The sequence below is a fragment of the Candoia aspera genome, chromosome 2 (genome assembly GCF_035149785.1).
Source record: "Candoia aspera isolate rCanAsp1 chromosome 2, rCanAsp1.hap2, whole genome shotgun sequence".
Taxonomy (NCBI): domain Eukaryota; kingdom Metazoa; phylum Chordata; class Lepidosauria; order Squamata; family Boidae; genus Candoia; species Candoia aspera.
Genome location: NC_086154.1, coordinates 109,350,666 through 109,364,056, shown reverse-complemented (window position 1 = coordinate 109,364,056; position 13,391 = coordinate 109,350,666). Strand labels below are relative to the sequence as shown.

The following is a 13,391-nucleotide window of genomic DNA, read 5'->3' as shown; positions in this document are numbered from 1 at the left end:
AGTCCACAGGGGTTTCCAGTCAGCAGTAAACATAGATATCATCTTCTGTTTAATTGAAAGAAGACTTATTTTTAATATATCAACATGCAACCTTACCCAAGGCTGAAAGCAACCCCTGGAAGCTATTGGTATGGCCCTTGTAGCCCCTCCAACAATTACTACTGAACTATAGTTTTACGTGTGACAGAAGGTGTGAAAGGTGAAAGGTCCCTTGTGCAAGCACCGAGTCGTGTCTGACCCTTTGGGGGGATGCCGCTTTTGCGATGTTTTCTTGCCAGACTATAAAGTGGGGTGGTTTGCCATTGCCTTCCCCAGTCGTCACCTTCCCCAGCAAGCTGGGTGCTCATTTTACTTACCTCAGAAGGATGGAAGGCCGAGTCGACCTGAGCCGGCTACCTGAGAGAGAATCCCGCTTCCGCTGGGATCGAACTCGGGTCGTGGGGAGAGTTTCAGTTGCAATACTGCCGCCTATCACTCTGTGCCACATGAGGCTGTAGTGACAGAAGAGGGAACGTTATTAAATACATTGAAAGTATCATATTAACTGGATTTCATAATTACATGAAATCTGAATTAAAATGAAAGTTAGATTCAGTTGAATTTAGATTTTGTTCTGGTCCTACTCACGCAGGCCTACTTTGTGGAGAATGCCCCAACATGCCACTTAAGGACTAAGTACCTCTTCTCCCCATTACGCATGACTGCCCTAGAACCACATACTGCCCTTGATTAAGGTGCAGAATTCCTTTGCAAGTAATCAATCCAAACATTTGCAGGTATGATCTTTTCACTAAAGCAGCCTGCTTTGTAAGGAGGAAAGAAGGAAGAGAGGGAGGGTGAGAGAGAGAGAAAGAGAAGAAGAAAATAGGTCACAGGAACAGAAAAAGGCTCAGAAAGGGAGTTGGGGTCCTCTGCCCATTTTTGGCTCTAATCCCATCCAGCATTAGCTGTAAAAATGAATTATTCTTGTGCAGATTAACAAAAAAAAAGAAGTGTTGCTTACCCAGCATTTTATCAATGAAGTTTCATTGAGGAAAGAGGACTCCCATCATTATCGGATCATTTTTTTAGAAGCCGCTGCCTCTGTTGAGTCTCTGCCTTCTGGCCTTGTAGGTACCAATCCAAGAAGCTCTCCTGTTCCATTCTGATGACGAGTTGAGTGGCTTGGCTACAAAAAATTTTATGAGTATGTAATGGTCCATTACTCAATGAGCGGGAAGTGATGGGTAGTCTATTGCCAGAGCACTGATTAAACTTTTATTTAGTTAGTCATGGATTCAGGGAAGGAACTGAGAACATTTTGCTTTTACCAGTTCTCTGAAATTCCACTATTAAGACTATATTTTTGCTAGGACAACTCTATATATGTTTGCCTCTCCAAAACTTTTCCAGCTGGCAATGTGGTAAATAAAATAATAATGATGGGGGCAGGAGAGAAAGCATTAGCAGTTACTTTTCATCTTAAAATGAAATGTAGGAAGGGGATTCATTCAAATATTCATATTAGACTCTCAGCTGATCATATGGGTTTTGGTTATGCAAAGACATTTCAAAAGCTGTTGCAAAGACAAACATATTTTAAGGGCAATGCTTGATTCCCTCCCCCTTTTTTAAAAAAATAGTTGCTTATTCTGAAGGAAGAATCAGGAATCATTTTAGACACAAGGCAGCACTGCAAGATCTTGTGAGATGGAACTTACACTATTCCCTCTCCCACATTTTCTGATACTTTTCAAAGACCTTGTGCAAGAACAGTGAATTCACATCATTTGGGTCTTTAGTTTTATTTCACTGTATATAATTGGGGATCAACAGATGTTCACAAACGTTGTATTGCTAATCTTTGCTCTGAATCATCCTCCTTTGAAAAATCACCAAGATTCATTGGGGGATGAAGAACAGAACTAAAAAGAAACTTAGCAGTTTCTCTTTTCTAAACTGAAGATAAATTTAGATGGTATTCTACTCTGTATGTTTGATGTGATAGTACTGGCCAAAACAGAGGTCCTTGTAGCTCTTGTCTCAGTGATCAGTGCCATAACCCTGTATTTTACTTTTCCAGCTAATACTAATGCTGATTCTTGTTTTGAAGCTCTGATGAGGTTCATGGGAGACCAGCCAGGCCCCAAGAAACAAGATGAGGTGGATTATGCCTATGAAATCCTTCAGGTTTGTCGCTCTTGTGGTAGATTTATGTAGATAACAGTGACTCAAATGAGACCTGGAAGGGCATCACATTTCTGCTTAAGGGGCATTGACAGTCTTGAAAGGAGGCTGATTTTGAAATGTTTATTCCCCTTTCTATTCCCCTTGGTGAACTCTGGGAACTCCCATCTTGAATTAAAAAAACAAATTATGTATCAAATAATTTAAGAATTTGCAAAATACCAATCATAGATCAACGATATCAAGAGGGAGCAAGACATACAGCTGACAATCAAGATAAAGTCCTGCTGAGAAAATGGGAAGAGGGAAGGGAAGCAAAAATGTTAAGAAAGGAAAGAAGTTAAACACCCCAAGTTCTCAAAAAGTCATTTCAAAATATGAGTTCTTATCACAACGGCAGTTATATGTACACTGGTCCGCTTACTCCGGACTATGGTAAGCTGGTTCTGTTGCATTCGGACTTTTTTGCTAAAGTTGCGGAGAATGGTCTGAACTTCTGCTGTGAGTCCAGCGATAAATTCATTGTGGATTCTTTTTCTGTGGCACACAAAACCTGCCTCTTTGGCCTCCAAGTTCTGTTTGCTAAAACAGCAGTGTCATCCAGCACTGGCAGCGGGGCAAGTGGAATAGGGAGTTCCCCATTCTGGGTCCAACATCAGCACCAAAGGCTCTTTCATATATTCCCATCAACCACACCGCAGATTATCGCAAGACACTGACCTCAGTGAACGCTCCGGTTCCCATGGCAAAAGAAAGCATTCCAATCTCGGGAGCTTGGGGGTGGAAAGTGCAATTAGGGACCACTGGAGAAAGATTACTTCTTACTAATATTCCAGCATTTCTCAGATGGGGGTAAACCTAGTGCCTCTCATGTGACCTACAAAAGAAGAGGAAACTAAATCCTTTCGTGTTCTTTCCTTGACTTCTACAGCTGTGCAAAGAGAAGGAGAATCTGCACGATGAGGTTTACTGCCAGGTTATCAAGCAGATCACTGAGAACCCGAATCCGTAAGCACAAGTTGTGTGTGTGAAGGTGGTTTCACTTATAAACGCCCTTTATGGTTTGGCACTTGGGCACTTTCGCGAATACCTCTGCCTGTTGAAATCAGCCCAACTTACTAGCTCATTTAGCAAGAAACTCCTCATTGCCCTCCACTGCCAAGAGGTAAAGGGAGCTGAAGCCAGAAGAAGCTTCTTCTCCATGGTGGTACCAGTGCTCCGGAATAATCTCCAGAGGGCTGTCAGGCTAGCCCCTCCTTGTTGGCTCTGAGAAAAATGTTAAAAACAACAATTACCAAAGGATGTTTTAACTGAGTTCATGCACTATGCCATCTTCTATTCCTTTTTATTTTTAGTTTTTGTAGTATTTTACTTTGGTTAGGTGGTGTCTTTTGGTTTGGGTTGGGTTTAGCAGGGCTGCAACCAGGGTCTGTGTCACCCGGGGCAAACATGGATTCCACGCCCATTTTGATGCCCCCCCAGTGCTCATTTTGGCGCCCTCCCCAGCGTGGCACCTGGGGCACATGCCCCACTTGCCCCCCCCTCAGTTGTGGCCCTGGGGTTTAGGGTTTTATTAGTGTGGTTTTATTAGTATATTTTTAATCGTAACATGGATTTTTTAATACGTTTCCTATATTGTAAATCACTTAAGCTGAGGAGAGTCGTTGGATTGCAACAGGACACAAATGCAATCAGCAATAAATAAGAAAGGAGTTAGAGGAGAGAAAAAAGCAAAGATAGGAGTAGTGAGACATCGGTCTGATGGACTCCAGTCCTAAAATTCTGGGAATGGACAGAATGCTGGACTTTCAAGGTAATTTATTTTTATGATATAATAGATTTTTAGCCCACATTTTCTTTTAATTCTTATAACAGTTCTACAGGGTGATAGGGAATCGCTCTAGTTCTACTAGACAGTAATAGGGAGTCGCTCCAGATAAATGTGGGTTATCCTGATTTTGAGTACAATTATGTTATCTCACAGGTTTCTTTTTAAGGATCTTATAGCAGTCCTACAGCAAGCTCTCACCAGAGCTCCTCTGGTTTATGTACTTCCAGTGCAGGGATGGGCCATCTTTGGATGGTCAAGTCCTCACTTCATTTTTGGAGGGGCAGGAAGTTGGGGGGCTTAGCTGGTATTTTTTAAATTGTGATATGGCTATTTGGGGGCTTGCATAACTTTTTTCATGTTTCCCACTTCAACACAGCAGGACAAATTTTCTTCAGCTTTCAGCAATCACAGAGAAGGCTGCAAGGACTATAGAACAGAGCACTTGGGAGCTACATGCAGTTCTGGGGCTATAAGTTCTCCATCCCTGCTTTAGCGGAAATGTTGTCTATTTTTAATTTTCTTTTTCTGCAATGCTAGCGGGTTTCTAAATAAAATAAAACAAGAATGCTCAGTAGGTACTCCAAATTCAGCTCCAACCCTGTTCCTTCTAGTCATAACCTTCAAATGTAGAGGTGTTATTTATGGTCCGACATAAATCAGGACTTACCCTGTTTCAGTTGTGGGGAGGAGAGAGAAGATAGGCCCACAGTTCATTGCAGACTGTAACTTTTTCCCTTGGAATTTGAGGGAAGCCCTTCCCAGAGGTTTTACTGGTCATCCTGAATTGACACAGAAACAAGATAGGCAGCCTCAGGGGCCCCACGATTGGGAGGGAGGGGAGCTTAGAACGGAGCAGTCTGCAGCCTTCCAAGCCGATGCCCAACTAGCCTCCCAGAAGGATGCGAGGAGGGGGCATCTTTTCTGGAATGTTTTTCTCCACAGGCCCAAGCCAGGTCTGGCCCATTTTCAAACCCTTTCTTTTTCTAGCTTCTCCCACAGTGCTAAAATTTCATCCCAGTCTGTGTAGTTTAGGGTTAATTAGCTTCATGGACAACTGACCCTCTTTGCACAATTCATTTCCAACATTCTGTTTGGTTGGAAAGGAACAATGAAAGAGGAGGGAGTAACCATGTGTGGAGGAGATACACCAGCTCTTTTGTCCCCCAGCTGCTTGGATCCAGGTTCCACTCTGACATCTCCTTTGCCTGCTCCTGGGCTATGAGAGCATCCTTGCTTCTTACAGCTCCATCTTTGATGCCTTCGGTCTGAAGATCAAGGCCTTCTTTCTGAATTCTGAGCCATAAACCCACATGCAGCTTCTAAGCAGGAGGAGCAGTTTCAGGCTCTTTGCTCTTCCTTAGGAGAGTTGCATTAATACCAAGTAGCTACACAGAGCTCTTTTACCCATAAATACATTTTTTTCTAGTTTTTCATTTCCCACCTTCTTCTCATTTGTCTCTCCTCAGCATTCTATTTTTTTGTCTTTTCCCCTTTGGTCAAGAAGGAATCTTTTCATTTCTGCTCTTTCAGATGTGCCCAAAGTCCCATGTCATGTCTCTTTCTTTATTCCAGAGGCAGTTGTCACCATGGCTGGCAGCTCCACAGCCTTTTGACTGGATACTTCCCCCCATCCAATACCTTGATGCCTTATGTCACCAAGTTTTTGCAACAGACCTGCTTGGATAATACCACCCACTGCTCAGGTACACGATCTGTCTCCTCCTACTCTCTGGATCCTACTGAGCACTTTTTAATTCATCAGTTGTGAAGAATCTAGTGGGACTTTTCCATGGCTAGCAGACTGTACCCTCCCTCCTTGTTTCTATATGTTCCTTAACACCTTTTTATGGTCCCAAGGCAACAGCCAACCTGCAGCCCTGTGTGGGGAATAACTCCTTGCATGAGTTCCAGGACCTTTCTACCCTAGCAGAAGCCTCTTTAGACATCAGTCACACTTCCTACATCATATGCTCAACCTTATATCATTTTTAATCCCCAGGAATGGCCAGGGATTGCCTGAGGAACCTGAGGAAATTGACTTTGTATGGAGGCCGTCAACACTTGCCATTCTGTACGGAGATGAGAGCATTTCTGGTAAATGAAGAGCAGATATGGGACAGGGTGGGAGTTGGGTGCCTGAAGCAAATCTCCAAGCAGAAAAGAGCCTAGCTGGGGAAGATGGTAGAACAAAGCAAATACTGGAAGTGGAACAGCTTCTCCTGCATATGGCTTGAGGTTGAATCATCTGCATGAACGTGGCTTATGAAGGTGAGTAATGAAGACAAGTTGGTGAATGAGAAGACAGGCTTTTTGAGCAAAGGTTTGTTTGTGCCAGTTAGCACTGTGTATTTAGGGTGGCCTGATGTCCAGAATTAGGATGGTCCATCCAAATGTTTTAGAATTTGATATTTTGACCACCTTCATCCTCTGGGAGAATCACCTTCTGTCTGCCTTTCTCTGTTTTGCTTCTCTCTGTTCTCCTGTAGGGCTGTTATACAGGACTAGATGACATCTAGATGCAGCAGGGTCTGTATTTCTTTGCTGCCCCCTAACAGTCATCCTGATTTTTACAGGATTTTTCCAGTTAAGATAGGCTAACTCTCCCAGCATCTCAGAGAATAGGACTCAGAGACAGCGAAATGCAGGTCTGATATGGTTGGCCTCCAAGGAGTCTGGATGGTGATGGGGGAGAATGGTCGGGGAGGCAAGGATGTAGGCAAGGCAGAACAAAAAACCGAGTCTGAGCCTTTCTTCTTTCTCTGGACAGCCAAAAATGCCACATATGTATGAGTGGAGGAGAAAATACATATACATAACAGGAGAAAATACAGAAAAAGTTCTGTATATGTTTGTGTAAATTGTGTGTGTGGGGAGTCTGTTTAGGTTTGGTGAGGACATATCTTATCCTTGATTATTAGAGGACTTTATTATTTTTGGTTTTAGTCAGAGCTGCATTTAGTTGAAAAAAAAATCACTCTCCGCCTGTCTTATTTTTATGGCCATTCTATGCACATGACCTGGTAATGAGGCACTGGTTTGCTTGAAGGATTTATGCCCTTCTATGAATAGTTTTCATATAGGGGTAATTTTGTACAAACGTTGAAAGTATTCATTTTAAAAACACATCACAGTCTATTCTCTTTAAAGAGTGCAACCACCCCAAAATACATTATTTTTGTACACAATTTTCCTGCATTTTTGCGCGACTATTTCTAAATGCAGACTTTTGGGGGTGAATCTTTAGAGGTGAATTATGGACTTATTCATGCTATGACAAAACCTGTTTTGACAGGTCACATCATTTTACACACACAGAGATTTATAATAAACTTCTCTTAATCCCTGGTGTCCATTAAGAAGTTTTGAAGAACTAAGCCAGAAGAATATGTTGGTCAAATGAATTCTTGTCTGAAATGATTAAAGACAGTTACAAGGGGAGAGGTCAAAAATAGAATATGTCTTATGTGGAGCAGTGTTTCTTTGGAATAATAGATGTGCTAACAATATTTGAAGGAAAACAGATCCATACCTGCTACATGGTTCATAATTGTATCTGTGATTATAATGACCTAGAAATTAACTTTCCCTTACTATATGCTGAAGACACAATTAGTAAGACCAGCTCAGATGGTTCGCATACTTGCCTTCATCAAAATTACCTTTTTAGTTTCAAGTTCCATTTATTTCAAGGAGAGAAATACTCAAATGCTTAATTCTATTTCTCATTGGGACATCAGAGTGCTCATTTTTGCCAGGAATTGGCTTCCAGTTAAGAATAAAAATGCCTGCACTGTACTAATTCCTGCTTTCCTATTGTCAGAAGGGACGCTGTTCACGCCAGGTATCAGTCATCTTACCTGGAGGTCTGGAATATAAAGCAGGGATTAAGACATTCACGGTAAGTTCCTGTTTAGTCCATTAAACAGAATATTGTGGGGAGGTGCTCACATATCCATAATGATGAGTCTTTCCTTTTAAAAAAAATAATAATTATATTTTAATGTTGATCTTGCCTTATTTAGAGGACATTGGAAGGGCAGTTTTGATGCAGATGTCTAAAGAGCCAGTTCTGCATCCTGGGCTACTCAATCACACTCTTTTCTCTGCAGTTGCTCTGTTTAATACCTGAATTATACCTGTAATAATTCATTCTGGCCTTTTGGGTGAGGGGAAGGTTGAGGGAGCTTGGTGACAGTGGTTTGGCATTCATGGATTAAAAAGAATCAGGTAACTGTTGATGAGAAGGACCTCAACTTGGAGTTCCTCCAGTCACAGCGGACAATAGATACTCAAATGGCCTGGCTTAGCTCCCTGTGCTCTTTCCTTTGTAAAGTTAATGGATACATTAAGATTCCACCCCCCACACCCCCCACCCCCACCACCGCTGCCATTTCTCCCTTCTTTTTTGGTTTGGGCAAAGTTTTGTAACTTGCTTGCCTAGAGGTGTAGACACAATCACACTTTGGATTAAAACTCATGATAAGAATGCTAAGTTCTTGTTGTAATGAGAATCCAGAATGAACCAGATCATTTCTGAATTCTGAAAACTGAACTGGTTTGTTTCACCAACTTGTTTTTTGTATGTGTGATTGCTCCCATGCCAACATTTCAAAAAAAGTAATGGAATTAAACAAATATTAAATCTCACTTGTCTATCTCCCTTACACCTTCTGATTTTTCAAATGAAAGACGCTGAGTTCAAGATTGCCCTTGCCCTTTGATGGCCTCCTTCTTCCTTCCAGAATGCATTTGGCAGACTACATTTGGCCAGACAAAGCAATTTGCATATGCTTAAATAAACTATTATTTCTGATTGCAGGTTACAGCAGATGTATTAAAGGAAATCTGTGAATACATAGGAGTCACAGAGTTGGAGGAGATCCAAGAATTTGCCATCCTAGCCAACAAAGACAATGGCAAGTGTACTGTGGCTAATAGTCAACATTAATATGGGGAAATCTGTTACATATGGAGATTCATTCTGATGCAGCTTTCCTCTTCTCACGGACTTCTACTGCCAGGGCCCTAGTTCTCTGAGGTTATATACTTCCTCAAGGCTTAGATGTGAAGAATATATTTATGATGATAGCAGTGATAATGATTTTAGGGCCCCATTATAATTTGCATGTGATGGAGGATCTTGCATTTGTTCAAAGAGTTTTAGATCACCTTCTCTAACCTGGTGTCCTCAAGATATGCTGGAAGTACAACTACCATTGGCCTCCAGAATAATCCTGTGATTTAATGAGGTATCATTTTTTAAATAAGAATGCATGATTTCTCTTTTAGTAGTGAAGTCTTCCTACTAGTTGACATGTCTTCAGTGCAGGGGATATTCCTGGTGAGCAAGCATCTGATGAATTCAAAAGGGCATTGCTGCTGAGGAAATGCCATAGGTAGAGAACAATAGAAATTTGTTGTGCTCAGGACCTAAAGTAAAAATCACTGCCTGAAGTCAACAGTGAGCTAACTTCTGGGACTGCAGATGAGTAATCAAGAACTGAAACTCAGTAAGAAGAAAGTGCTGATATGCCAGCATAGTCTGAGACCACACTTTGCAAAGGTTAGGCATATTTTGTTAGTAGAGGGATGAAAGATTACTTTGAAACACCATGAAGTATGTAATAGAAAAAACATAATAGAAGAAAGGAAGAACTTTCAATAGACTAAACAAATAAATATGTGGGCGGTTTGCTGCCATGCCTGGTTTGGATGGCTTCATATTCCCTACTAATGGAGAAGATTTGTAATCTGGCAGTACTCTTGGATCTGGGCCCATTTATGTACTGTATTTTCAGGTAGCAGCACCATTTTTCTTTTTTTTTCATCAGTTTTTGATATAACAATAACAATTTTGTAACCCTTTCTAGAAATCACAGCTGGTTGATTTCCTTACTTGACCATGGTCATACACAGCTTTAGGGAATCTAATTCAGGTCATGTACACAAGATGCTTCCAGAGCAACTATGCTGTTGTTGAGCAACCCCCATCTCATTCATGGAATTTGATGGAGGGTCCAGATACTATCATCTTCCCTTTTTAATTTTCCCATATTTTCCCTACCCATTCTTCCCTTTTTCTTATTATTATAGAAAATACATTAAAGTGGGGAATATGGAAAAGCTATCAATGCTTTTTGTTTGGTGGTACTAAGAGTTGTCTCTCTGAATGTAGTCATTGCTACATTAGTATTTCCAGTGTGTAGATCTCATTGCCTGTAAGGCACATATCTTCATCAGCAGCTCTTTATTGCTTTTTTAAACATTTAAATGGCATTTGCTCCTTTAAAGTGTGGGTGTAGATGTTTTTTGCCTTTAAATGATGCCAAATATGTATTCCCCTTCTGTCATGACCAGCTTTTTTTGGCTTCTGCATGGAATAGCTAAATTTGAAAGAGAGTTTAACTAGAAGTTTTATGAGATGAAATTGGAAAGATGGAGATGGAAGCAAGTGGTAAACCTCTTGGTGAAGTCTGATAAGCTATGATATTGTTCAAAGAAAATTGACAAACTAGCTGGATGAGTTTAATAGGTGGGATGGTACACATATTTACTACTTCTTGCTATCAGCTTGAAGAGTGTAAAGTTGCCAAATATTTATAATAAAGTTTCATATTTTTAAAAAGAGAGAGATTTGGCCTTGGTTTGCACTGTCCAAGACTGATCAGCTTGGAGGAGTTTCTAAGTACTGTCAAATAAATACATGCATTTTGTAAGCAGTTATGGAAAACACGACTACCACCCAGTGCTAAAAATACTCAAACTACTGAACATTTGCACTCATGCTAGGATAATACTGCTCAAGATCAGTAATCCAGATTTCAACAGTGCATGGAACAAGAACTGTGATGCATAGAAGCTGAATTCAGAAAAGGCAAGAGCATCTCAGATCACACTGAGATAATTCCATTATCTAATCTCTAGCAGATAATGGAAAAAGCAAAGGTACTCCAGAAAGACATCTGTTTTTGCTTTATTGATTTTTCATAGCTTTTTGATTGTAAACAGCACAAATGTTGGAACTATGCCACAACTAAGGGGTTGAAAATTGGGAAAGGAATACATCAAGAGCGTATACTGCCACCTTATTTAACCCACAGTATATGCAGAATATATCACAAGAAATGCTGGACTGAAAGAAATACAAAGTGGAATTAAACTTGTTGGAAGAAACATCAACAAAATCTCAGATATGCTGATAACTTTAATGGCTGGAAGACCTAAGGAACATTTTGTTGAAAATGAAAAAAGAAAGGACAAAACTCCGTCTTCTGTTCAATGTTAAAAACTAAGTTGATGTCAAAGGGAATGCCACCCCAATGCAAATGGGCAGAGACGATGTTGCAGCAGTGGCAGACTGTATTTTCCTAAGCTCAAAAATTTGAAGGAATAGTACACATTTTTGTAGCCATGAAATAGAGACATCTACTGTTGGGGGGGGGGCTAATTATGACAGATTTAAACAAAATATTAAAGGATTAGGACATCACCTTAACAACAAAGATATGTATTGTCAAGGCCAGGCTTTTCCCAGCTGAAACATAAAGCTGTGAAACTGAACAATTAGAAAAACTGAATGAAAAAAAAATTGATGCCATTGAATTGTAGCGCTGGAGAAAATTGTTCAGAGCATCTTGGACAGCAAGAAGAACAAATCATTTAATACTAGACAAAGTAAAAGCAGAAAGTTTACTGGGAGTACTAATAATGAAGCTAAAGTTTGAATGTTTTGGACCCATATTGCAAAGGCAGGAGTCATCAGAGGAGACCTTGATACCTGGAAAAAATCAAAGGCAATCAAAGCCTCCAGAAGACAAGGCGGCTTGATATTATCATTGATGTCATAAGCGGGAGCTTAACAAGAATTCAAACAAGCAATTACTGAGAGTCAGTCCTGGAGGAATGATGTCCATTTGCTCCTGAAGGGTCAGAAGCTACTGAACAGCAGCTATGTTAAAACGTTTCTTGTTTGAAGATAGCCCAAATCTTTGACGTGGCGTGACCTGTTCAGTAGAATGCTAAAATGTTATTCTAAAAATGGTAAGTTTAAAGTATTAGTGAGGATAGTGTGAAAAATCATTCCTTGTGGACTACATTTGCGTTATATTTGGGGCAATAGCGTGACTTAAAATATTTGTCTTTGAGCTCAGTGCTTTGGATCGGAGTGATCTTAATATATTTATGATCATCATTCTTTATCTATGCAGGGAAGATGTTAAGGCCCTTGCATCAGAAGGAATATGTCCATGACTATTTGTTAGAAGAAAGTTCAATAGGACTAAATTTCTGCAGAATCACTTGGAAGACTCCTTTGCACCTTGATAACGAGATTTACATCAAAATTAATTATAACCAGGTATGAAAGGAAAGGCCTTGCATTGTTAGTAAGACTGTAAAGAGCTGGTATGAGGTAGTGGTTAAGGTCTAGACTAGGACTTGACCATGAAAACGCAGTGGGATTGAGTGTGAGTCAGTCACCTTCTGTCCAAACTACTTCAGTGAGTTGTTGTGGGGATAAAATGAAGACAGGTCCCCATGTTTGCCATCTTGAGTTCCTGGAGAAAATGTGGGATAATGATGATGATGATGATGATGATGATCATCATCATCATCATCATCATCATCATCCATGCAAAGAATGGCTTCACAAAAAGTGAAAAATTCTCCTGGAAGGTGTCTCATGTATTGCTTTTGCGCACATGATAAATTCCTATTCCCACTTCGCTGAATTTGCTGTTTAAACAAATTTTTGTTACCACAGGATAATGCTAGGAGTTGCAGAATCTGTACAATTACAAAAATTTTGCTTCAGCGATATCCGCTTTAAAAGACTACTATGGAGAAGTACAAAACACACTCTTGTGGTTTACTTCTAGGTCTTACAGAATTATTTGAAAGGAACACTGTTGCTGGAGCACACTAGTAAACTTGGGCAGCAGCTGGGCACCTTGGCTTTGCTTCAGCACTGGGCCAGAGGAGCTAAATCAGTCCCTTCCATGTGAGTTGTCCTCTTTCTACAGTATTGGAATACATGCTGTCTAAAAGTGTCTCAAAAGTGGTAAAGGATTGTGTGCTCAGACTCCAGATATCTATAGTATTAAGGAAATGAGTCACTGCCTTGATCCTCTACGTGTTTCTCTTTAAAGCATTTTTTTTTGCTTTCTGCAAGACATTCACATATTATGACTCCCTTGTCAGGGTACTCAGAAGACCCTTGCAATAATCCAAATTTTATTGCATCATTTTCCCCCCAAAACTCAGATAGCTTTTTCCTAACCAATTTTCAAACATACATACATAAAATGAATAATTTACCATACACGTAAACAAAAGGAAAGAAGAACATTAGACAAGAAAATACATGAAAAGAACAACTGCACCACAGCTATATCCC

General features: G+C 40.3%; 1 protein-coding gene across 1 annotated transcript in view; it reads left to right on the top strand.

The window, feature by feature from the left end:
- The window catches only part of MYO15B (myosin XVB), a 75,148-nt gene that overhangs the window by 50,948 nt on the left and 10,809 nt on the right, over window positions 1-13,391 (top strand). The window contains exons 31-39 of the mRNA XM_063293100.1: window positions 1,114-1,186; window positions 2,093-2,169; window positions 3,098-3,174; window positions 5,570-5,700; window positions 5,997-6,091; window positions 7,818-7,895; window positions 8,817-8,913; window positions 12,205-12,353; window positions 12,874-12,995. Coding sequence (XP_063149170.1) covers window positions 1,114-1,186; window positions 2,093-2,169; window positions 3,098-3,174; window positions 5,570-5,700; window positions 5,997-6,091; window positions 7,818-7,895; window positions 8,817-8,913; window positions 12,205-12,353; window positions 12,874-12,995 — 899 coding nt within the window. The remainder of the gene's footprint in view (window positions 1-1,113; window positions 1,187-2,092; window positions 2,170-3,097; window positions 3,175-5,569; window positions 5,701-5,996; window positions 6,092-7,817; window positions 7,896-8,816; window positions 8,914-12,204; window positions 12,354-12,873; window positions 12,996-13,391) is intronic.